At 40.0% G+C, this 26,095-nt stretch overlaps 1 protein-coding gene across 1 annotated transcript in view; it reads left to right on the forward strand.

Moving 5' to 3' along the window:
• CRACR2A (calcium release activated channel regulator 2A) overlaps positions 1 to 26,095 on the forward strand; it is a 210,163-nt gene that overhangs the window by 113,426 nt on the left and 70,642 nt on the right. Inside the window, exons 7-9 of the mRNA XM_043967976.1 lie at positions 3,828 to 3,918; positions 9,963 to 10,058; positions 21,571 to 21,758. Of these exons, the coding sequence (XP_043823911.1) occupies positions 3,828 to 3,918; positions 9,963 to 10,058; positions 21,571 to 21,758 (375 nt within the window). The remainder of the gene's footprint in view (positions 1 to 3,827; positions 3,919 to 9,962; positions 10,059 to 21,570; positions 21,759 to 26,095) is intronic.

Genomic DNA, 26,095 nt, shown 5'->3' on the forward strand with positions numbered 1-26,095 from the left:
ATGTAAGCTTTTTGAGGGCAAAGACTATGTTTGGTTTTTGTTTTCCCAGTGCTTAGATACAAACTTTGTTTCTTGCAAGGGAGAAACTGTATTTTATCCTTTTTAAAAAAATCCTCAAGTATTTGTTTGCTGTTTCTGAATCCCACACTGCTGGACTGAACACATTTCAATTGAAATCAATATTTATTAAATTTATACTATGAGCATGGCACTGTGCTAGAAGCTAAGAATAAAAAGGCAAAAATGAAACTCTTACTGACTTAATAGTCTACCAAGGGTGTAATACAAGTAGTTTGAGGAGCAAAAGAGTTAGTTCTAATGCTTAAATAGGAGGGGATTAAAGAGAGCTTCACAGTGGCAGTGGCATCTGAGCCAAAACTTGAAGGAAGATAAATATAAGGGCAGAGATGAGAAGAGAGTGCATAATGGGGATTCTGGAGTTAAGTGTAACTACCTGGAGGCAAGTGATGGAATGCTGATTTCTGGGAAATCGGTTTGTCTAACAGTTTATTTGGTATATAGATTTTGAAGAAGGAAGTCATTTGAAATATGGCTAGAAAAATCAGCAGGAACAAAAATAGGGAGGGTATGAGACGGTCAGGCTGAGGAGTATGTGTACTTTATCTTAAAGTTGATAGGTAGTCACTGAAGCTTTTTGAGCAGGACAATAGACAATTTGTTTAGTAGCATATGGGAAAGGGAGAACTAATTACGTGGCTATAGCCATAGTCTAGATCAGGGTTTCTTAAACTTTTCCCATTCAAGACCCCTTTTTACCCAAGAAATTTTTATGTGACCCTGGGTATATAGGTATATAAAATAGATATACTTAACTTTTTACTGGTGCTAAATTTTTTGTGATCCCCACATATGGGTTCTTGATCCCCAGTTTAAGAAGCTTTGGTCTAGGTGAGAAGTGGAAGAAGGCTGAAGTGGAGAGAAAAGAACGAATGCAAGAGATTTTTTAGAGGCAGAATCAAGATTTGGCAACTGATTGAATGTGGTAGATGATAGAGGAGTCAGAGATAATTCCCAGTGTTCCAAACCTGGGTCACTTTGAGGGTTGTGCTACTCTTGGTGGAAATGGGTATATTTGGAGGAAAAAAAGGTATAGAAATAGATATAGAAATAGAGATAGATATATATATAGATTTCTCTCATTCTCTGTGTATTTATGTATATGTGTGTATATATATATATATATATATGTATATATATATATATATATATATATATATATATATATATATATATATATATATATATATATATATATATACACCATCTGAGAGGCAGCTGGTGGTATACTAGATAGAAAGCTAAGCCTGGAGTCAGTAAGACCTGAGTTCAAATCTAGCCTCAGACACTTACTACAGGTGATTCCCTAGACAAGTCACTAAACCTCTGTCTCAGTTTTCTCAACTGTAAAATGGGGATAATGATAGTTACCTAGCAGGGTTGTTATAGAGACTCAAATGGAATAGTATTTGTTAAAAGTACTTAGCATAGGGGCAGCTAGATGGTGCAGTAGATAGAGCACCAGCCCTGGAATCAGGAGTACCTGAGTTCAAATCTGGCCTCAGACACTTAACACTTACTAGCTGTGTGACCCTGAGCAAGTCACTTAACCCCAGTTGCCTCACTAAAAAACAAGTAAAAAACAAACAACAACAACAACAAAAGTACTTAGCATAGCTCCTGGTACCTTGTAGTTGCTATATAAATGCTTATTCCCTCCCCTTCCTTTCCCCCATCTCTGTAGGAATGGTCATTGTGCCTATGGTGGCTAATAAGATCACCAAGGAGAAAATTCAGAGAGATAGATATACAAAATAACCCAGAATAGAGCCTTTCTTAGAATGTGGGAGATGGGCTATGAATCTCAAAAGGAGACTGAAAAGGATCAGTTAAACAGGTAGAATAGATTCAGTAGAGGCCATATCTAGGAAGCCAAAAAAGGCAAGAGTGTTCAAGATCATGGTCAGCAGGATCAAAAGATGAACAGGTAGGATGAAGACTGAGAAGAGGTCATTGAAATGAGCAGAAAAGAGATTGTTGTAACCTTGGAGAAAGTAGTCAAGTGGTGGGGTCATAAACTTGTTTTTAAGGCATCGAGAAATGAGTGTCTATTGGGGAAGTGAAGACAGGGAGAGAAGAGAATTCTTTCTAGGAACATGGTACAGCAAAGGTAGAAAGATAAAAGATAATGAAGCAATTGGCATGGTCAAGTGAAAGTTAACGTCATCATTTTTAATAATGAAAGAACCTGAGCATGTTTGCAAACAGCTGGGAAGAAGCAAGTAGAAGGGAGAGACTGAAGATTAAAGAAGGGAAAGAAAGAATGATCAAATAGGCAAATTCCATGTGGGGATGGGTTCAAAGGCAGAAGTGTTAGCCTTGACAGGAGAATGTGTATGGAATATGTATTCCTTAGAGACTACAGTAAAGAAGAGAATGGGTGAGGATGTAGAGGGAGGGGTTCTGAGTTATGGAGTGGGGAGAGAGAGATAGTGAGACTGAAGCAATAGAGAGAGGAGAGAAGAGAAGGCACTGCTGGGTATACAAGTTGTTTGTCCTTCATTTTTGAAGAGGACCAGTGACCTTGTGGGGGATGTCTTGATTTGCATATAAATTGGATTTAAGTGAGGCAGAGTTACACAAAATTATCAGCTTCACTCTCTCTTCCTTAGAGATCAAAGTCCAGTGGCAGGACAAAAGTCGAGATAACTGGTGATGACCTTGCCATCTTTGATGTCTGACCAGCGTCTAAGTAGTCAGCCACCTTCAGGGCTGTTGGAGCAAATTGTTCTCACTCACCCATTATGATGGGGGAAGTTTTCACACTCTTGGAGTAGATTACCCCCCTAAGAACTCACTAATGAGTTTGAGGCCCTTCCAAACACTTTGTGTCACCTGGATTGCTAGTTGTCTCATGAGTACACAACATTCTGCTTCTTGCTCTCATGCCTTTTCACAGGTGAAATCTCCATGTCTGGAATGCATTCACTCAGCATGTATACTTTGTGGAATCCTTAGTTTCCTTCAAAGCTCAGGTCAGGTTGTTACCCTCAGAGGGGCTAGTCTTCCTAACACTCCATATACCCCATACATTCCCAAATTTGGGAATACAAATGCAAGCTAAAGAAAGACAGTCATTGCCCACAGAGATCCTAATTCTAATGGGGGGGGGGAAGCTGAAGGTGAGGCAAGTTGAAAAGTATCTTGGAGAGTCAGGGGCTGAGTCAAGTGAACAATGGTAGGGAAGCTCATAGAGGATGGACTTCATTTTCTTAGTAAAGTAGGTGAGGTTATGTGTTGAGTGAGAAGAATTGGGGAGTGACTAAAATAGTTTGAGGAGAGAAGAAGCCACCTTTAAAAATCGTGGTAAAGAAAGGAAGAATAAAAGTATTTCCATGCAGCAGTGAGTGCCCAGGAGACATTAGATAACATGAAATTATATTTTGTGTCCATGCCAATTGCCAGTGTTTAATAAATGTTTATTGATTCAACTGTAAGTTGTCCAACAATTGTATGTTTTCATTGGTAGAGGGAGTTGTCTCACTGGGAATTCCCAGAACTGATAAAATCACAGGACAGGACCCTCCCCCCTCAAACTATATCATATCTAATTTGCATCATATATAATATGTGCTTTTTTTTATTTAGAATTGAGCTTCCCTTTGGCTGAAACAAAACTCCTACATTCACCAATTATGCTCCCTGCTTCTAAATCAGTTATGTCTCCCAAATCACATATGTTATATATGTAAAGTGACAGTAACCTCAGTATAGATTTTGTCAAAAACCCCTTTTTACCATCTGTTTAGGAAAATTGCCACATATGATGAAGAAGTTCGGTATCTCTATGAGGAAATGGAGCAGCAGATAAAAAATGAGAAGGAGCAGTTTCTCCTGAAGGTAAGTAGCTGAGCCTAGAAGACCAAATTGAGGATTTAAATTTTTTCTTATCCCTTACAGACTAACAATAAATCAAAGATTTCTTAAATGCCTACTATGTGCCAGGTACTAGGGATGCAAAGGCAGACAGAGAGAAAGAGAGAAAGAAAAAAGAAAGAAGAAAGAAAGAAAGAAAAAAGAAAGAAGGAAGAAAGAGAAAAAGAGAGGGAGGGAGGGAGGAAGGAAGGAAGGAAGGAAGGAAGGAAGGAAGGAAGGAAGGAAGGAAGGAAGGAACGAACGAACGAACGAACGAACGATTTCTGCCCCCTGGGGAACTTACAGTCTTGTCTGTAACATTTACAAATATGAGTAAATATGGAAATATACAAAGTAATTCTGGGGTTGGGAGGGGCCACATTGTCTCCCAATATACTAGGATCATAAAATTTGGACCTGGAAAGATCATTAGAAACCATCTAACCCAATCCTTAGTTTTGCATGTATTATGAAGTGTTGCCCCAAGGGTGAGAGAGAAGCCCATGGCTTGTGTAAACAGGTTGCAATGTTTGTTCGATGATAGAACTTCGAAGAAGAATATGAGTAAATTGTATCAAGGAAAAGTATGATTGGAAAAGATCACCTGGTAAGGGATCTTTTGGTGGATTGGCAGGGTGTACCACCAGAATGCTTTTGATGTCAGGAAAAAGCAAAGAAGGCCTCCAGTGTACTGAGTGAACCCCCTTTGGTGAATTTAGGGGAGGGCACGGACAAGGGATGCACAGGATGCCAAGGTGTCAATGGGTTGTGACTCACATCATTGGAGAAAATGCCTAAATCAATGAGGTCATCCATCCACTTGACCTTTTGATGATTATTATTGCTATTATTAATCTTGCATGCACATAGTAAGTGGTCAAGTTGTATCATCATTATCATTACCTCGTATCAGACAGATAGTAAATCCTAGAGTTAGGATTTAAACCCAGTCTTCTACTTCCAAATCTATATCTAAAAAATGGCCCTTTTCCTTACATCATGCTTCTGGTGACTACAGCAAGAAACCTAAATCTTCATGAGAAAAGACTAGTCATAGCCAACTGCACCATGGAAGGCAGGCCAGTGTCTCAGCTCTGTTCTCTACTCCCCACCCACCTCCAGGCTTTAAACACAGCCAGAAAACTCTGACTGCTCCCAGACCATCAGTTTGGCTGCATGCGTAAGCCATAGTCAACACCCACACTCTCATGCCTGTCAGACACTGCAGAGTGATCTTCTGGGACCAGTAATCCTTATTGGCAGACACCATGCTTCTTCTTTTATCTCAAATGGGCAGGCCCACTGTGGGACCAGAGTTTACTGGATTATTGCCTGTAACTTATGTGCCATTACTTGCCTGGTCAAACACAGGCCCTTGTGAATAACCACTAACACTGAAGGCAAACTTCCAAGGAAGGGGGAAGGAGGAAGAAATTAAAGTACAAATGAGTGTAATTTAAGATAATCAGAACCTGACAATACTCACCCCCAACTCCTCCCGGCTCCCTCCCTCCCTCCCTCCCTCCCTCCACTTCCTTTTTAACACAGTATCTGTGAAACTGACTGGATTGGGTGGTTATGCTTTTTTAATGCAAGCAGAGATGACTGATATGTATTCTGCGGCACTGCTAGAAAGCAAGCATAGGTTTGGGGGGAAAGGGGGAGAGTAGGGGTGGGGAGGCAGTTGGGGAAGGGCACCATATTTTGTTATTACTAACTTCCAAGTTCCTGGAGTAGTCAAATTTTTTTTTTCCTACTTGAACCAAAAGATTATTTTCCAAGAAGAAGTGGGAGAAGGCAGGAGGAAAAGGAACCCTTATTTCTTTAAACAGCATGGGAGTTTGGAGTAGGGAGTGGGGAAGAGGAGGAAAAGAAATGGTTCTACTGAATTTATGGTTCAGCCACAGCCCTGGCTGACAAAATGCAGAAAAATTTGTGTACATACACAGCATGGGAATGCCAAACAATGACACTGGCATAAAAGAGTAGGGTGGGCAGAAAGGGAAAAGGAGCACTTTGGCATCTGCTGCTGGAACGGTGCATCTGAGTTCAACGTCATGGTTTTTTTTTTTAGCTCAGCTTCACGTTGGGTCGGCTATCCCAGTCTTGCTTTCTAGAAGGACATTGACAAGTTGAAACGTGTCCAGAAGAGGGTATGATGATGAGGGCCCTCAAGGCCCTGCCTATGAGAATCAGTAAAAGGAAATGGGTATGTTTACCCTGGAGAAGAGGAGAATTCCAGGACCCGATAGCTGTCTTTGAGCATTTGAAAGGCTGTCATTTAGAACAAAAATCTGAGTTGCTCTCTTTGTCCCCAGAGTGCAAAATGAGTAGGAATCAGTGAAAATTGTAAAGGACAGATTTAGGTTTGATGTAAATCCAATTCAATTAAACAAACATCAAATACTTACTCTGTCTATGCAAGGCACAGTGCTAGGGCTACCAAAGACAAAAAGAGGAAGGCCCCTGCTTCCAAAGAATTTACCACTTATAAGATGAGATAAACAGAGGAGATCCAGTGTCTACCCAGAGAAGTAAATGCAATATATCTTAAGGAGGAAGAGAGCCCTCTGACTGCTGGGGGATCAGGAAAGATTACTTAGAAAGTAGCACTTGAGATGAACCGTTAATGAAATAAGGATTCTATTCTAAGGAAAAGGTAAGGAGCAAGTGTTGTTTTTCCTTCATTCTTGAAGAGCTAGTAAGTGCCAAGTGTCTGATGGCCAGATTTGAACTCAGGTCCTCTCAACTTCAGGGCCAGTGCTCTATCCATTGAGCCACCTAGCTGCCCCAAGGAGCAAATGACTGTCCCAGGCATGAGGGACAGTTGGATGGGAGAGGGAAAGGAGTTGAGGGAAATTCCTGAAACAGTACATGAAGGTGGGTTGGCACCAGCTTATGAAGGGCTTTAAATGCCAGGCTGGAGCCACTTTAGGTTTTCAAACTGGGGAGCGACCTGTTCCTTAGGAAGATTATTTTGGTAGTTCTGGGTCTGATGTATTGGAAAGATGAGAGAATGGAAGAAGGGAGATCAATTTGGAGTTTGGGGCTTTTTTCAATGATCTAGGCAAAAGGTATTAAGAGCTTGAACTGGGTTAACTGCCCTGTGAGTGAATAAGGGACAGGTGGGGGAAACGTTGTAGAAAATAGGTAGCATTGATAAGGTACTTCAAGGTTTACAAATTCCATCTCATCTTATCCTCACACCAATTCTGGAAGCTAGATACTACTATTTCCCCCATTTTTTTGTTGAGGAAATAGGGCAAAAAAAAGATTAAATGACTTACCCAGGGTCACATAACTAATAAGTGTCTGAAGTAGGATTTAACTCAGGTCCAGATCCATCACTCTATTCCCTGCACCAGATAATTGCAGTAGAGATACACTTTACAAAAACTGGTGATTCAATCCAACAATTTCTAAATGATTATTGAAATAAGTGCAAGAGACTATTGTAAAATATTGAATGCAAAAACAAAAAATAAATGCCTGCTTTTATATAAAAATAAAAAAGATATTAAAATTATATAAAAATAGTTGCTTTCAATTAGATTGTTTTCTTTTTTTTTTTTAGCGAGGCAATTGGGGTTAAGCGACTTGCTCAGGGTCACACAGCTAGTAAGTGTTAAGTGTCTGAGGCCAGATTTGAACTCAGGTACTCCTAACTCCAGGGCCAGTGCTCTATCCACTGCGCCACGTAGCTGCCCCCAATTAGATTGTTTTCTAATGTTTAGATTTGATTGGTAAAGGAAGAGGGAAGTAGTAAGGATGACTCCAAGTTTGCAAATCTGGGTTTGTCAGTTAATAAACATTTATTAAGTGCCTACATTTATTGTGTGCCAGGTGGGGCAGGGAGATGGTACAGTGGATAGAGCACCAGGCCTGGAGTCAGGAAGACCTGAGTTCAAATGTGGCCTCAGACACTTACTAACTGGGCAAGTCACCTAGTCCTGCATGCCTCAGTTTCCTCATCTGTAAAATGGGCTGGAGAAGGAAATGGCAGACCACTCCAGTTTGCCAAGAAAACCCCAAATGGGATCACAGAGAGTTAGACACGACTGAAATGAATAAACAACAAAATGCGCAAGGCACTCTGCTAACCCCTGGCAAAAGAAAAAGAGACGCAAGAACATGCCAACCCTCAAGGAGCTCACAATTAAATTGAATGTCAGCTACTGTACTACTCTCCTCTAGGATAGGAGCTCATGCTTAACAAATGCCTTCCACTTGTAAAGTACCATATGCTTTGGGGAGTGTTCTCACATATATCATTTCATTTGACTAGGAGACCATGGTACAGTGTAGTGTGCTGGGTTTGGAGTATGAGGGACACTAATTAAAGCAATCTGGAGTCAAAGATGCTGAGTTTAGATCCTGCCTCTGATACAACCTGTGCATTTAAACTCCCTGGGCCTCAGTTTTCTAATCAGTAAAGTACTTGGGCTAGACAATCTCTAAGACCTCTTCCAGCTACAGCTTTTTGAACCTGTCACAATTCTGTGAACTACATAGGACAGATGTTGTTATTCCCACTTGTCAGATGAGAAAACAGACTTCGATTTCATGATGTAATAGTCAAAGTTACACTGAATTAGTGAAGGAGTTGTGCTTAGAAGCAAATTTGCTACAAGGTGAAACAGAACTTGACACACAGCATCTGCCTAAGGTCTTCAGAGTGGGTCCAGGCTGGAGGAAGGGAAGGACTGGCACTAGCCAGTCAGGAGATCCAAGTTCAAATACACTAATGGGCTTCTCATGTGTATTATAGCTAACTGTGTTGGTGTCTTGCTTCCTTAGGAGAATATAATTTCTATGAGAGTAGGGAATGTTTTTTCTAAACTTTTGATTTCCTTCAGTGCCTGGCATAGTGCTAGGCAGACAGAATAGCTATGCAACAAAAATTGTTTTTTTTTTTGTTTTCTTTGTTTTGATTCCATTTTTGCCACTCAACTAGCCATGTGACCCTGGCAATTAAACTTCACTCATTTGACTTCAATTGCCTCATTTGCAAAGTAAAGGGGATAAAGCTGAATGGCAAGAATATTGACTGTGGGGTGAGAGATTGTTATTTAGTCATTTTTCTTTTTGGGAGGTGGGGGCAGAGCAATGAGGGTTAAGTGACTTGCCCAGGGTCACACAGCTAGTAAGTGTCAAGTATCTGAGGCCGGATTTGAACTCAGGTCCTCCTGAGTCCAGGGCCGGTGCTTTATCTACTGCGCCATCTAGCTGCCCCCTGTTTAGTTATTTTTCAATCATGTCCAATTCTTTATGACCCTATTTAGTGTTTCTTGGTAAAGATACTACGGTAATTTGCCTTTTCCTTCTCCAGGTCATTTTACAGATGAGAAAACTGAGGCAAACAGGGTTAAGTGACTTACCCAGGGTCACATATCTAGGAAGTATCTGAGGCCAGATTTGAACTCAGGAAGTTGAATCTTCCTGACTCCAGGCCTGGAGTTCTATCCACTGAACCACCTAGCTGCCTGGAGTTGAAAGGACCTGGGTCCAAATCCTTCTTCTGACACTGTCTACCTATGGACCTTGGGCAAGTCATTTTGAGCTCCTTGACCCAAGTTTCATCATCTTTAAAATGAGGGGGTTGGAATAGATGGCCTCTGAGCTAACTTCTAGCTCCAGATATGATAAAATCTCATGACTGGATGGTCTCTAACATGGGGGCAGCTAGGTGGTGCAGTAGATAAAGCACTGGCCCTGGATTCAGGAGGACCTGAGTTCAAATATGGCCTCAGACACTTGATACTTACTAGTTGTGTGACCCTGGGCAAGTCACTTAACCCTCATTGTCCCACCAAAAATGAATGAATGAATGAATGAATGGATGAATGGATGGATGGATGGATGGATGGATGGATGGATGGATGGATGGATGGATGAATGAATGAATAGGGAGAAAAATAAATAAATAGATGGTCTCTAACCTCCCTTCCAATGCCAGCTGATTCTTTGACTCTCAGGAGCTCTCAACCAGATTGTGTCTGGATTTCATTTTGCCTCTTTTTGTTGGACAGGACATGAAGAAAATTCAGTGCCAGAGTCAGGAACTGGAGCAAAAGCTGGTGTCAAAGGAACAGGAGTTGGAGCAGCTTGTCCAGAAGCAGAAACGGGTATTTTACATGATTGCCTTCAAAATAACATACACATCCTTCTCCTAACACTCCCCTACCTCTCTCATCTTCTCTGGGCCAGGCACTTAAGTTAAAAAAATTCTGGGGAGATTCCCTTTGGCTGTCAAAGTGAAAATCTTTGAAATCACAGGTAATCAAGTAAATACAAATTCTCCAATACCAGGAGCAGAACTTGAGAAAATTGTTCTAGATTTCCCATGAGATGATATTAGGCATTATCCTTTGTCCCATTTAAATTTTTTCTTTTTTTCTTTTGAACAATCATTAATAAACATAAATAATTTACTATATAAAGAACAGAAGAGAATTCTGTATGATATAATGAATTTCTGTCATGTAGTTTTTATAGCATATATTAATTTAGCTTCTTCTTTCTATAAAACAACACAGTAGTGGTAGCAGAATTGCCCTGTTTGTCTTCTTATAAATTTCTTTTTGTTTTCTTCTGTTTTTAAAAATGTTACTGATACTCTCTTTGGCATCTCCATAACTCCCTACTCTCCTTGATTCATAGAAGCCTCCTTGTATAACAAATTATTATATTAGAGTCAAGCACCTACATGGTCCATTGGATAGAACACTGGGTCTAGAGTCAGGAAGACTCCTCTTCCTGAGTTCAAATCTGGCCTCAGACATTTAGCTGTGTGACCTTGGGCAAGTCACTTATCCCTGTTTGCCTCAGTTTCCTCATCTGTAAAATGAGCTGGAGAAGGATATGGCAAACCACTCCAGTATCTCTGCCAAGAAAACCCCAAATGGGTTCATAAAGAATCAGACATGACTGAAAAATGACTAAACAACAACAGCAAAAATAATCAAGCAAAACAAGGCAATGCATCTTCAATGTCTGAAAATTCATGTCTCATTCTATAACTCTGGTCCACCATTTCTGTGCCAAGAGATGGTTGGAATTTTTTAACAACAGTTCTTTGAAATTGATTGTTGACCGCATTAACTTTGTTTCACCTTTCATTATTGTAATCATCATGTAAATTGGTCTCCTGGTTCTGCCCAGTTAGTTCACTTTTGATCAGTATAGTTTGTTGGGTCTTTCCCAGATTTCTAAGAATAGATCATAGTCATTATTTTTTTGTTTGTTTTTAAAAATTTTTTTCATAGTCATTCTTTACAGTGAGGTAACATGCCATTATATTTTTATATCATATTTTATTTGGCCTTTTACTAACTGATGAACACCTACTTTGTTTCCAATTCTTAGAGAATACAAAAAGTTTGTGGTATATACATAATAGTGATAACCCTGGACTATACAGTTTGGAGACTTTTGGAGTTTAGTTCCAAATTGCTTTCAAGAATGGTTGGAATAATTCACATTTTTACCCACCAAAAATTGTCATTTTCCCATTTTTGTCAGCTTTGACAACCTCATGTATAGAGTAACTTTAATATGTATTTTGTTAATTATTACTGACCTGAAGCATTTAAAAAATCTGATTGTTGGTAATTTGCATTTCTTTTCATTTGACTTCTTATCTATTGTGGAATGGCTCCTATTCTTATATATGTGTATACAGGATTCATTTAAGTCTTCTTAATCAGTTTGAAATATCTAATAGGCACTTGGTTGGATATTGGAAAAGAATAATTAATTGAATCTGTAGGTTCTGGCAAGTTTATCATGTAAGGTAGTATAGAAGGAGAAGAGAAGAGAACAAAGGAAACACAGAGTTAGTGGACATAACCTGGATGAAGATCTAGAATAGAAGACTGAAAAAGACTAGTCATGCAGAAAGAAAGAGAACCAGGAAAGAGCAGTATCATGAAAACCTAGAGAGAAGAAAGGATCTAAGAGAAGAAGGTGATCAACATTATCAAAGGCTACAGAGAGGAAGGAAGGACAACAAGGATAAAGAAAGTGAAATTCCCTTAATATCTTGGATATCAGATATTTATCAGAGAAATTTGATGCAAAGAATTTTCTTTCCAATTAAATGTTTCCCTTCTTACTTTAACTCTGTTGATCTTGCTTATGCAAAAGGTTTCCAATTGTTTAGGACTGAACTTGTCCATATTACCCTTTCTGATCACCTCTGGTCCTTGAATTCTCCCTTTAGCCATAGTGGTAAAAGATATTTCCTTTCCTTCTCTAATTTGTTTATGATACAACCTTTGTTTTTAACTTATGGGTCCTTTTGCGAGTTTATTGTGATATAGTATGTAAACTGTTACTCTAAATTTAATTTCTCCCAAATTGATTTCCAGCTTTCCTAGAAGATTTTGCAGGATAGAAAGTCATAACCCTAGGAAATTTCCCTAAACTTACACAGAGAAACTTCTCTCTATTTTTTTTAATGCATCACTCTGTGCTTTGCAAGAAAGATGCCTGAAAGACCCTGGAGGAAAAGTACATAGTGACCATATCTAGCAATAAATTTTTCTGGTAGAGACTATAGCCAAGTTCAGTTGTCCTTTGAGACTGCTATAACTTATATAGCCTGTATGATTCTTAAAAGTCAGTTGGTCCCAATAAAAAATAATAATATTAATCACAAAAAACCACATGCCTACATTAAGATATACAAAAAATGGGGCAGCTAGGTGGTGTAACGATTGGAATAATGCCACCTGCTGGATACTTACTGTAGAAGAGTTCTGCCCATGAAGGGAAGGTCTTTGAGGGCAAGACCAGGAGTCAGGAAGTGACGTGGGCTAGTGGGAGGAGGAAGGAAGAGACTGGCGCTCAGGCTCGCTCTCTTTCCTTTGGACTCTGGTGGAGAGCGGAGCGAGAAATGTGCTCTCCCTTTAATAGATAGGAATCTAGGCCTTTCTCTCTCTCTTTACCAAATTCTTGTTTTCCTTAATAAATGCTTAAAAGCCTAACTCTTGCTAAAGCTTATAATTTATTGGCGACCACTCATTAGATATTTTAGACAGACTAGCTAGAATTTTAACCCTTAACAGTGGTGCAGTGGATAGAGCACCAGCCCTGGAGTCAGGAGTACCTGAGTTCAAATCCGGCCTCAGACACTTAACACTTACTAGCTGTGTGACCCTGGGCAAGTCACTTAACCCCAATTGCCTCACTTAAAAAAAAGATATACAAAAAAGGCTTTGAATAAAATACATCATATTTCATTAAAAATGTCAAAACATTTAGGAATAAATGTTGTTGTTATTGTTTTTCCTTCATTTCTGAAGAGGGCCATGGCATTGGGGTGATGTCATGACTTGCACTGAATTGGATTTAAGTGAAGGAGGGCTGTGCAAGGTCACCAACCTCACTCTCTCCTTCAGAACCATCAGGGTCCAGTGGCAAGGTATATATCAGGACTACTGGATATAGCCCTGAATGTTTAAGGCAATTGGGATTAAATGACTTTTCCAGGGTCACACAGTAAATATCCTAGGTGAGATTTGAACTCAGGTCCTCTCAATTTTAGAACCAGTGCTCTATCCACTGCAACACCTAACTGCCCCTTAGGAATAAATGGACCTTTCCTGAATGTGGTAAGTAATATCTGTGTTTTACTTCGAGAACTTTAGGAATTTAGGCATTGGCTTCTGACCTCATCATTCAACTGAAACTGTTTTTCCAAAGTGAGCTTTTAATTGCCAAACTAAATGACTTTTTCTTAGTCCTTATCCTCTCAGTAGCCTTTGACACTGTCCATCCTCCTCTTCTCTTGGATACTCTCTTCTCTCTAGGTTTCATGCACTGCTCTCTCCTGGTTCTCTTCCTGCCTGAATGACCGCTCTTTCTCAGGCTCCATTGCTGGATTGTCATCCAGGTCGTGCCCACTAATTGTGGGTGTCCCTCAGGGGTCTGTTCTTTGTCGTCTTCCCTTCTCCCTCTCTACCATTTCACTGGTGAACTTGTCAGCTACTATGGATTCAACTAAGTGTCTATTGGACATCCCAAACTAAATGTACCATAGACATATCAAACTTAACATATCTAAAATAGAATTCATCATCTTTTCTCCCCAATTTTTCCCCTTTCCCAAGCTTCCCCATTACTCTCAAAGGCACTATTATTTTAACAATTATCCAGGTTCAAAACTTCAGTGACCTTAATTCCTCATCCCCACTCACCCCACAGATCTTATGTGTTGACAATAGTTTTCATTTATACCTTCAGAATATCTCTCATTAAGTGCCCTTCTCTCCACTTACACAGTGTTTACCCTGGATTACTTTAATAACTTTCTAGTTAGTTACTGTGCCTCAAGTCTCTCTCCAATCAGTTTCCTAACCAACCTTCCTAAAGCCCGGGTCTCACTATGTCATCTACTCCATAAATTCCAGTGACTTCATATCACCTCCAGACTCAAATTACAAAATCCTCTGCTTGACTTTTAAAACCCTTTAGAATTTAGTCCTTCCTACCTTTCCAGTGTTTTTTGTGGCTTTTTTTGGGGGGGGGAGGGGGGGATTGGGTTTTTTTTGTTATTGTTTTTGTGGGGCAATGAGGGTTAAGTGGCTTGCCCAGGGTCACACAACTAGTGTCAAGTGTCTGATGTCGGATTTGAACTCAGGTCTTCCTGAGTCCAGGACCAGTGCTTTATTCACTGTGACACCTAACAGCCCCTTTTCCAATGTTTTTATACTTCATGCTAGGTACTCTAAATTGGTCTTTCTGTACCTTTCACACAGTGTTTCATTTCCCAAGTCCATGTATTTTCACTGGTTGTTCCCCATTCCTGAAATGCTCTCCTTCCTCATTCACCTCCTGATTCCCTTTCAAGACTCAACTTAAATCCCACCTATTACAAGGTATCTGAAATTATGTCCCTTTTATAGCATGAGTATTTTATATGTACAGAATTCTTTGCATGCTATCTGCCTCATTAGAATATGAACTATCTAAAGGCAGGGACCATTTCCCCTCCCTTTCTTTGTATCTTTGGCACTTAGAATACTGCCTGGTAAATCATAAGAACTTAATAGGTACATGGTAATGATAGTTGATGATGAGAGTGGTAGAATCGTGAATCACTCCAACCATTCTTAAAAGTCATTTGGAATATACCCCATAAGTCACTAAACTGTTCAAAGAGGTCAAAGATAGAGGGAAAGGATACACATCTCAAAATATTTATAGTAGCATGTTTTCTTGTAGCAAAGAACTAAAAACAAAGTTAGTGCCCATCAATTCAGGAATAGTGGAACAAACTATGGCATAAGAATGTTATTGTATGTTAAGAAATTATGAAAGATATATATTTAGAAAAACCTGAGAAGACTTAAAGGAATTGATTCACAGCAAAAACAAAATTTAGAGAATAATTTATATGATGACTATAACATTGTAAAAAAAATCTTTGAAAGCTATGATTAATTCAGTGAACAATCATGACTCCAGAAGACTGATGATGAGGCATACTTCCCGCCTCTTGGCAGAGAAGGAATGGTCTGGAGTTGCAGAATGAGACATATACTCTCAGACATATCTCATATGTGAATTTATTTTGTTTGACCATACTCATTTGTTATAAGAGAGTTTTTATTTATTTTGGGGGAGGAAGAGAACATACAAGGATAGAAGTGGGTAGCCATGAGTGATACAAGAAAGAAGAAAAAAAAGGAAGAAATGAGTATCAGTGAAACATTAAATACACAAAAGAAAGCAGAAAGAAGTTCAGAAGGGGAAACAAAAAAGCTAGGAAGTGTTGGTTTACTGTGTTAAATTTTACACATATACACATATTTAAAACCCAAGCTGTGCATAAAAGAGATTCACAGTTTCTGTTCTTTGTGTGAGGGAAACGTTTGTGTTTGTCAATATTAAGTTCATGACATAAAAAGAGAATTAAAAGAAAAGAAGTGTGATATACCTTCTAAGTATGATCTGTCATTTAGAGTTCCAGAAGAAACTATGTATTAAAGTACTTAGCTTAGTGCCTAGCACATAGTAGGTGCTATATAAATGTTAGTTATTATTATTACTTGTAGTCAGGAAATACAACCTCAAATCCCAACTTCATGACAGTTTTACCCTGGGCAAGTCATTTAATATCTCTAAGTTCAATTTATATCTATAAAATGTAGATTATATATAAATATGAATGTATATATTTTATGTGTGTATATGTACACAGGGAGATAGATATGTCACCGAATATGAGAAAATGTGCATATAACATGTATGTATACTATATATATATACATGTGTGTATACATATGGGGCAGATAGGTGGAATAGTGGGTTGTTGTTATTGTTTGTCCTTCATTCTCAAGGAGGATCATGACGTTGGGGTGATGGCATGACTTGCAGTGAATTGGATTTAAGTGAGGGAGGGCTGTGCAAACAAGGTCACCAACCTCACTTCTCCACAACCATCTGGGTCTAATGGCAAGATATATATATATATATGATGACTGGTGATTGCCCCAGATGTTTAAGGCAATTGGGGTTAAGTGACTTCCCCAGGGTCACAGAGCTAGTAAGTGTCTAAGGTAAGAATTGAACTCAGGTCCTCCTGATTCCAGGGCCAATGCTATCTATCCCCTGTGCCACCTAGCTGCCCCCAGAGTTGTTGTAAAGATTAAATGAAATAAATTACATAAAGTCCTAGGTAAAATGCTATTTATTACTGCAGGACAGGATAGCTTACTTTTACATGTGACACAGATAGAAGAAGGTTATGGATGGGAAGTCAGTTTAGGTTTGAGTCCAGACTGCTACTCACCACTTGTGATCACATACCTAATCTACAGTGTGCTGGTTTATATGTTTAACAACAGGCTCTGGGTGGGGAGAGGGTGTTTAATCTCCATTCTTAACATTTTCTCTATCATTTCCTTAAGTCTAGGCAGTCAACAAGAAATCTAGTCCTAATTTGTAGCATTTGCCATTTCTGAGATGTAAATTGTCCTACCAAAAAATTTAACAATTGGCTCTTATGAGTTAATACTAGCTAGCTCTAGCATGTTTCTGCTTCTGATTTTATGATGCTTTGGCCCAAGTAAAATGTCTTTTCTGCATCTTCATCTCTTGTCCTAAGCCTCAGGGCAGAGGGAGCCAAAAGAATCATTATTGTTATGCTATTAAAGATTATATTAGGGGCATCTAGGTGGTGCAGCGGATAGAGTACTGGCCCTGGAGTCAGGAGGACCTGAGTTCAAATCTGGCCTCAGACACTTAACACTTACTAGCTGTGTGACCCTGGGCAAGTCACTTAACCCCAATTGCCTCCCCCCACCCCAAAAGATTATATTAAATAGCTAACATCTGCAGAGCCTTATACAGTGAGGGAGATAGAAACTGTACATGGGGGGCAGCTAGGTGGCTCAGTGGATAAAGCACTGACCTCAGACACACTTACTAGCTGTGTGACCCTGGACAAGTCACTTAACCCCCATTACCCACTAAAACAAAAAACAAAAAAACCCAGAAACTGTACTTGATGTGTTTGCTTCCCTCATAATACTTTTTTACTCTAGCTGGTGGCAGAAGTGTTAAAATCCCTAATATTCGCTAGCAAAGGACATCAGAGGGAGGCACGGTGCCGCATAAAGTCTGAAGACAGAAGCTGGAACAGATCTGAAGTGCCACAGAGGCTTCCAGGGAAAGGGTTCATCCAATTCAAAATTTAAAGGATGGGTCAGAATTGAGGAGTCTAAGAGAAGGAGAAAGGGCATGCCAAGGCACAGATGGGGTGAGAGGTCAGGGAAGGTTCAGGGAAGAAGAATGTTGTCCAACTGCTTAATTTGCCTTATCTGCGATTGGAAACATCCTCACCCTGGACAGACCCAGACACAATCTGTCTGTGCTTCAGTTTGAATGGTGGGAAGCTATTTTTAGCAGGATCATCCAGTCCCCTTGGAAAGCTTTGCCAGTGCAGAAGCGGGCTGGTGTTTGGAGCTCTCAGGAAAAGGACTGTGCAGCTGGTGCTCAGGGCAGAGGCAAAATGCATGCAGATCATAACATTGAGAGACAGGAGACTATTTGGGTTCTTTGTTTCCTCAGCACAGCATGTGTGTGTGTGTGTGTGTATACCTATATAATAAGTAGTTAATAAATGCTTATTGATGGACTGACTCAAAGACCATAGGGTCACAGCTTCAGAGCTGGAAAGGGATCATCTCATCTAACCCTCCACATTTTGCAGATGAGGAAAACAAAGTCCAGAGAGGTCACGCAACTTCTCAAGGTCACACAGCAGGAGAGCAAAGCTTTGGACAAAGTTCCTGCTTTTCTGTACATCTGACTATAGCTGGGTGATTTAATGGGTCTCCTGATGTCTGCATGCTCTTAGTCATTGCCCTGCTACCACAACAGCTTTTTCATGTTTATTTCTGTGTCCCCAGCAGAAAGTAAAGGACCCAGAATAGAGTAGAGGCTTAATAAATGATTCTTTGAATGAGCGAATTAAGTGCTTACCATGTACAGGCAATGTTATGTATCGAGGATACAGAAACAAAATAGTCCCTTCTTCTCAAGGGGTTTATCTATTGTTGGAGGTAGTGGAAGAGAAAACCATGGACACAAAAAGTGTCAATAGAAAACACATACAACTTAGGGGTATGGGAAGGGGGATTGGGATTGACTTCCTGGAGGAGGTGGCTCTTGAGTAGAACTCTGAAGGAAATCAGGAATTCCAAGGGGAGGAGGCATTCCAGGTATCTGGGTCAGTTGCTCTCAAGGCCCTGAGACGGGGGATGGAATGTTGTGTGCAGTGAACAAGCTGTGGCATATGATCACGATGGAATACTCAGGTGCTATAAGAAATGATGAGCTTAGTGATTTTAGAAAAATGTGGAAAGACTTGCATGAAACAACAAAGAGCAAAACAAGCAGAACCAAGAGAACGCTGTATATAGTGATAGCAATATTGTTTTAAGAACAACTTTGAGCAAACAATTCATTTTGACTATTGTAAATACCCAAATTAACTAAGGACCTAAGAAGGGAGCTGTTATCTGGATCCATAGAGAACTGATACATGGCAGCATGTACAGAATGATTTTACACACACACATATTTGTGTCTAGTGGTAGCCATTTCTGGGAAGGGGGAACAGAAGGAAAAAAAAGGAAAACAGTAAATTCACATAATAACTTTATTATCTATTTAAAAGGAATAGCAAGCTTGTACTTAATAGATTTGCACTTTTGTGTACAGTTATCTTTTTATGATACTGTGTTATACTATACTTGGCTTATTCCATAAATTAAAAATAAAAGAAAATAAATATGTGCAGTGAAGAGCATATGGACAAATCTGACTGCTAGGCAGAACGCATGAAGGAGATGAATGTGGCAAAAGCTGAGAAAGGAGGCTGGGGCCGGGCTTGTGAAGGGCTTTAAAAGCCAAACTGAACAATTTGCATTCTCTGCTAGAGATAAGAGCCAGTCATTGTATCTTCTTGAGCAATGGAATGACAGTGTGAGAACCATACTTTGGGAATATCAATTTGGCAGCTGGGTGGAGGATGGGTTGGAGAGGGAAGAGACTGAGGGCCTGGGAACCAATCAGGAGGCCTTTGCAGCCATCCAGGTGGCAGAGGATGAGGGCCCAAAGCAGGTTATGGTGTAAGTGGAGAGGAAGGAAGAGGTATTGTCTGAGCAGAAATGACATGACTTCACAACTGTTTGGAAATCAGAGCTAAGGGAGAGAGGAAAGTCAAGTGTTAATAAATGTTTGTGGAAAGGGCAACTTGCTCTTGGTAGTGGTCTGGGGCGATCTCCTTTGTCCTTTCCTCTTTATCCTCTTTATTTTTGCCAATTAGATTTATCTATTAAATGAATGATGGCAATGCTATTTAATTACTAAATGCTTGCCTAATTACCCAAGAGCCCCTGAGGAATGTTCCAGAACTCCTTGTTATTCTCATCCTTCTCTCTCTTCTACCAGCTGCATTAATTAGACCAGGTTTTTTTTTTAAATAATATTTTAATGGTATAATTCTTTGTCTAGTGAAAGGGTTGAAGATATGCAGAGATAGTTGAAGGTAGAGAGAAGTCGAAGGATAATATTTCTGTGGCACCTTATTAGTTATGAAGTCCTTTACCCCCACCTAGAAAAGGTAGCATTCAGACTTTTTTTTTACTGCATTCTCTGTATTATGAAGTGAGGTGATTTGAATGGATGGATGGATGGATGAATGAATGAATGAATGAATGAAGCATTAATTAAGCACTTACAACTGCAGAGCACTGTGCTAAGTGCTGGGGTACAAACAGAAAAATCACAATCCTGCTCTCAAGGAACTTGCACATTAATGGAGGAGACAGCCCAGATGGAAGGTTTCATCTAAAGGTCACACAGCTGGTGAGTGATGGGTCTGAGATTTGAATCCCGAAGAGCAGGGCATAGTGAAAAGGGCAGAGTCAGAAGGCATGGGTTTGAGTCCCAGATCTAGTACTCACTAGCTGTAGGATTCCAGGAAAATCACTTAACTTTTTCATTCTCAGTTTCCATTGTACAACGATGGTAATACTCCTTATTCAACATCATGAGGTTGCTGTTAGGAAAACTTAAAGGTAATATATAAATGTTAATTACTACTATTATTGTTATCCAAGTTCAGTGTTTTTTCATCTTATCATTTGTTATAAGTGCTTTCAGGATAGAGGGAAAGGATCACCATTTGGGGGGGGGGGCGGTAAGGCAATTGGGGTTAAGTGACTTGCCCAGGGTCACACAGCTAGTAAGTGTCAAGTGTCTGAGGCCGGATTTGAACTCAGGTCCTCCTGAATCCAGGGCCGGTGCTTTATCCACTGTGCCACCTAGCTGCCCTTGGATCACCACATTTAGAGCTAGAGATGTCTCGATCCCTCATTTAGTGAGAAAAATGAGAACCAGAAGGATAGCAATGACTGGCCCCTGATCACTCAGGTAGAATTATAGAGAGCCAGGAAGGATCTCAGAACTTCTAGTCCAACTCTCTCATTTTACAGATATAGAAACTGAAGGCCAGGGAGATAAAGGGGTTTGCCCAAGGTCACATAGGTAATAAGTAGCAGGACCAGGATTCAAATCCAGGTCCTCAAACTCTAAATCTGATACTCATTCTATGATGCTTCTCTTTACATGTGCTTTGGTTGACCTCTTGGAGCTGCTTCCTAAGCAGAATGTGTTTGGTTACCATGTCAGGCTCCTTCAGATGAAAGTAACTGGGATTATTTAATTAAAAGAAGAGAAGGCTAAGGAAGAGAATTTAATATTACTTCCCCAGCCTAAGGAGGGTAGTTTTGTGAAGAATGACTCCTAATTGTTCTCTGCCTTAGTACAGGCAGATTTAAGTTAGATCCTAGCTTTTCATGATTGAAGGATAGAGAATTCCCTTTCCCTGAAGACTGGATAGATCTGCCTGGGCTGGTTTATTCAAGTCTTTCCTAGACACAAGGGAATGGATGAAAGGATCTCTTTCCTACATGAAGATGTGGATGTAAGATAGAGAACAGAATACTCTGAGCAGATAACAAGGGGAGAGGGAAAGACCTGAGAACGACCTTCTGTTTTGGGGGGCTGAAAGTGTCAGACTGATTTGTCTTTTTTCTCCTGAACTCTGTTATCTCTTTCTAGCTGGAAGGTCAGTTCTTGGCCCTCAACAATGACAAGCATGAAACCAAAGCAGAGAACACTAAACTCAAACTCACCAACCAGGAGCTGGCTGAGGAATTGGAGCGGACCTCGAGTGAGCTCCAGTATGCCCAGCTGCAGCTGGAGAGCCTGCAGAAAGAGGCTTGCAAACTGCAAGAGGAAAAGGAGATGTGAGTGGTGAGCTATGATGCAAATCATGTCGTGTGGCCTCAGATCACATCTCACATGCCAAGTCTTCCTTAATCCCATCAAAAGTCACCCATCTTGTGTCTTGTGGAATGTAGGCCCTTCTTTCTCCCTTCCAAGATTAGAACTCATTATCTGATCAAAGAATTGATCTAGTATTAATGGCTATTCGTGAATTAATGTTTTATCTTCTCGGAGACATAAAGCCTTAACTAGGGGTGTGCTAGAGCCCACTCACACTGAGGAATCCAAAAGGAGAGCTGATTGTTAAATTACACTTCAGTAACCAGCAAATGCTACCAATCAGGGCTTGCTTTCTTTTTGTTGATTGTCTAGACTTGAAAAAATGAGGAAAATTGGGATAGAGGAAGATGGGGAAGATGTTAATAATGCAGATTACACTTAAAAGTCTGTCCTGCAGCTGTTGTTAAAACTTTACCAGCTCACCCCTGGTCTTAGCTCAAGGCAGTAAGAAAAAACGGAAAGAGACTAGACAGTCAGGAAATTCTAGTCCTAGCTTTGCTGTGGGGTTCTGAGTCCCTAATCTGCAAGCTTCTATTGGGAAAACAGGTCATTTCCTTTATTGACATGAGAGAGACAGTGTGGTGTGGTCAAATGAGCTCTAAGCTTCTTCCTGGTTGTAACATTTTGTAGAAGAGTTCTAAGCAGGATTCAGTATTCTAGAGAGGCGATCTTAGCATCAATGCTCATTTACCTAAGATCAGGAAAGAATAAAACAGAAGAGGCAGCCCCATATCTACAGACTCCCTTAGGGAAAATCATGGGGACAGGGGTGAGGGATGGGATGAAGTAACCTTTTCTCCTCTTGTAATGGGAAGTCCCAGATGCCACCTGGAGGGTCAGGAGTGGACTTTTTTTTTTTTTTGGTGAGGCAATTGGGGTTAAGTGACTTGCCTAGGGTCACACAGCTAATAAGTGTCAAGTGTCTGAGGCCGGATTTGAACTCAGGTCCTCCTGACTCCAGGGCCGGTACTCTATCCGCTGCACCACCTAGCTGCCCCTGGAATGGACCTTTTTTAAAGATGTCCTCTGCTTTTCCTGTTCAGTGGTTAACCAGGGGTTCATATCAAAATGACAGAGCCCCTCTGCACTGACTCATGTACATGGCTGTCCAGAAGCAGGAAGTTGGCCCTGGACAAGTCCTCATGACAAGTGGCACTTGGAATACAAAGACAAAAATGCCACAGACCCTGCCCTCAGGAAGCTTAAATCTAAACCATACAAAAGACATAGAATCACAATAGGAGAAAAATCTAATTAAGACAGACACATAATCATGATTTCAAATTTGGAGGTGCCTTCAGGGGCCATCTAATCTAACCTAGACCCCAAAATGCATACTCTCTCCAAGATACCTGAGAAGTGTTCATTTGATTATTTATATAATTTCGGGGGCAGCTAGGTGACAAAGACTGCCAGGCCTGAAGTCAGAGCTGAATTCCAATCCAGCTCAGACACTTACTAGCTATGTATGTGACCTTGGGCAAGTCATTTAACTTCTATTTGCCTCAGTTTCTTTGTCTGAAAATGGGTATAATAATAGCCTCCCAGGATTGGTGTGAGGATCAATGAGATAATACTTTTAAAGTACTAAGCACAATTCCTGATACTATAAAAATGTTAGCTGTTATCATTACTAAAACAAATAAATAAGAAAGGAATCTACAAAAAGTCTCTCTTGACTCTCAGTCACTAATCATCTTAGAGGCAGCCTAGGAGATCCCTTATGCACTTAGACTTCATGGGAGTGGGGGTATCCAGGTCCCCTAAGTCCATGCTCTGCAATCTTGTCATATTGATTGAGGTTTTCATCAAATTGATCAGGGTTTTCCCTGACCCATACTTATATACATTAAGATCAAGAGACTTCTCAGGGAGATATAATGACTAGTTAGTCACATAGCAGACCTGGGACAAGATCCAGCGTGATTTCCACTAATTTATAATATCTGGTAATGCTGAAGATGATAATTTGTGAAGGTAGGAGTTGGGATCAGAAAGTAAGAAATCTTCCTCCTCTTCTTTCTTCCCAACCCCTCCCCCTCTTATAAGATCTTGACATTTGTATTTAAGTAATAGATCATAAATGGATGTACTCTTCCTTTCTGGTTATTTATTTAGCTATCCCAGCAGACATCTTCAGCATCACAGTTTTCACCAATGAAAGTTGGTTTCTTTTCTTTTATTTCTTCTTCCCCCTGCCCCATATTTTCAACTGTTGGCTCAGTGCCTGCCACTGGGACATGGAACATTGGGTAATATGATAATGAGGCAGCAAGCAGGTGCACAGACAGACTCTCTTTGGGGGAGCCCAGGCTTAAGATTTCTGCAGAGATTTTTTTCATTCTTTTTCTAATAGAATATTGTTCTCTAGGCAGAACCTCCCTGGGGAAAGAGGGTTCAGAAGGGACGAAGAAGGCTTAGGAAGGAGTGAGAGGGAAAGCTGGAGGGTAAAAGTTGATAGGCCAGAGCAGCCTGCCTAAGCATAGCACAGATCGGAGCAGAATCCTCAAGATGCGTAGGTATTGGGGGCCCAGTTTGGATAGTGGAAAATATATTGCTTCCCCCTCGAGTTCAAATGAAATATCATTGGTAATAAAACGTTTGGAATTTCCAGCTCTTTAGGATACAAGGAAATTTTGTTACAGAATTAGGATTGTCTGAGGTGAGCTAGGATTTGATTTGTTTGCTATTGTTACACATCAACTCTATAATTGTTGTGTAATTATAGAGGGGAATTCTACAGGAATTATGGGAGGGAGGGAGAGAGACAGAGAGACTCACTCCATGCAGAACTCCAAAGGAATCAAGTTATTATCAGCTTGCTAGGAAATCTCTATTGCTATGACTACTTTCACAGACCTCTCCCCTTTCTAACCCTTTCTCCTTCTGCCACAACACACTTCCTTACTACTGGTCTCACTGCAGAGAAGGCAAGAGGACCTCTTCTTCACCATCATCACTACTTGGGTGGGGATTGTTACATTCTGTATTTGTATTAATTAAGGAATAAACGAAGGACTGAAAAATCATGTATTAATCACACACAGTATACAAAGCACCGTGCTAAGCACTAGGCTTACAAATAGAAACAGACCCTGCTCTCAAGGAGATCACATTTAAATGGGGGCCGGCAACACATATGGAAGGTTTTAGGTGCAAGTCAGATGGAAAGGTCCCGTGGTCCTGTGGTACAGAGGCCAGACAGAGAGTAATGCATCCTCTTTAATGTCATTTCCACTGATGAAATTATATCCGTTTCTGATCTTGAACCACTGATAGTAGCAAACACTTGGGTGCTAAGAAATTTCTTTTCTGCATTATCAGTAGATTCTGTAGCTGTGGCTACAGCATCCACAGAAGCAATTGCTACAGCACATCTCCATACCTCCTAGACCCATGCTGGAACTATATGAATACAATTATAAAACACTCTTTATGGTAATAAAGGCTGACCCAAATAATTGAGAAAATATTAATTGCTCAGAGGTAGGCCAAGCCAAAACAATAAATAGTATAATACTACCTAAATTAATTTACTTACTCACTGTCATACCAGTCAAACTATCAAAGGATCACTTTGTAAAACTAGAAAAAAATAACAGAATTCATATGTTAGGACAAAAGGTCAAGAATCTCAAAGGAAGCAATGAAAAAAGTGGGAAGGAAGGGGGCCTATCAGGACCATATCTCAAAATACATTACAAAGCATTTATCATTAAATGGTTTCTTGCTGGTTAAAAAATAGAGGTTGATTAGTGGAACAGATTAGGAACACCATATTCAAAAGCAAGTGAACACAGTAACCTAATGTTCCTTAAAAAACAAAGATCCCAGCCTCACCATTGAACAAAAAGTGCTGATAAAACTGGAAAGCAGAGTCTGTCCGAAATTAGGTTTAGATCAACATCTTGCATCATCCTTGCATCAAGATAAATTCCAGGATTTAGATATAAAAGGGCACATCATAAACAGATTAGAGGAGCAATGGAAAAGAAATGTGGATTGGATCTATGAACAGGGAGATAGCTCATTACCAAATAAGGGATAGAGAGGATTACAAAAGATAAAATGGATAATTTTGATTAGGTAAAATGTAAAAGTTTTTAATAAAAAGAAAGTAGCTGAGATTAGAAGGGGAAGGTGGTTAACTAGGGAAAAATTTTTGTGTCAAAATTTTTTTTTAATTGTTTTAATTGTTTTTCTTTTTTTGTGATAAAAACTTTTAATGAAAGAGAAAAAGAAATCATACTCCCCACCTTTACAGTGAGAAGAAAGAAACCTTTTCTTCATTGTAATC

Source organism: Dromiciops gliroides, chromosome 5 (genome assembly GCF_019393635.1).
Source record: "Dromiciops gliroides isolate mDroGli1 chromosome 5, mDroGli1.pri, whole genome shotgun sequence".
Taxonomy (NCBI): domain Eukaryota; kingdom Metazoa; phylum Chordata; class Mammalia; order Microbiotheria; family Microbiotheriidae; genus Dromiciops; species Dromiciops gliroides.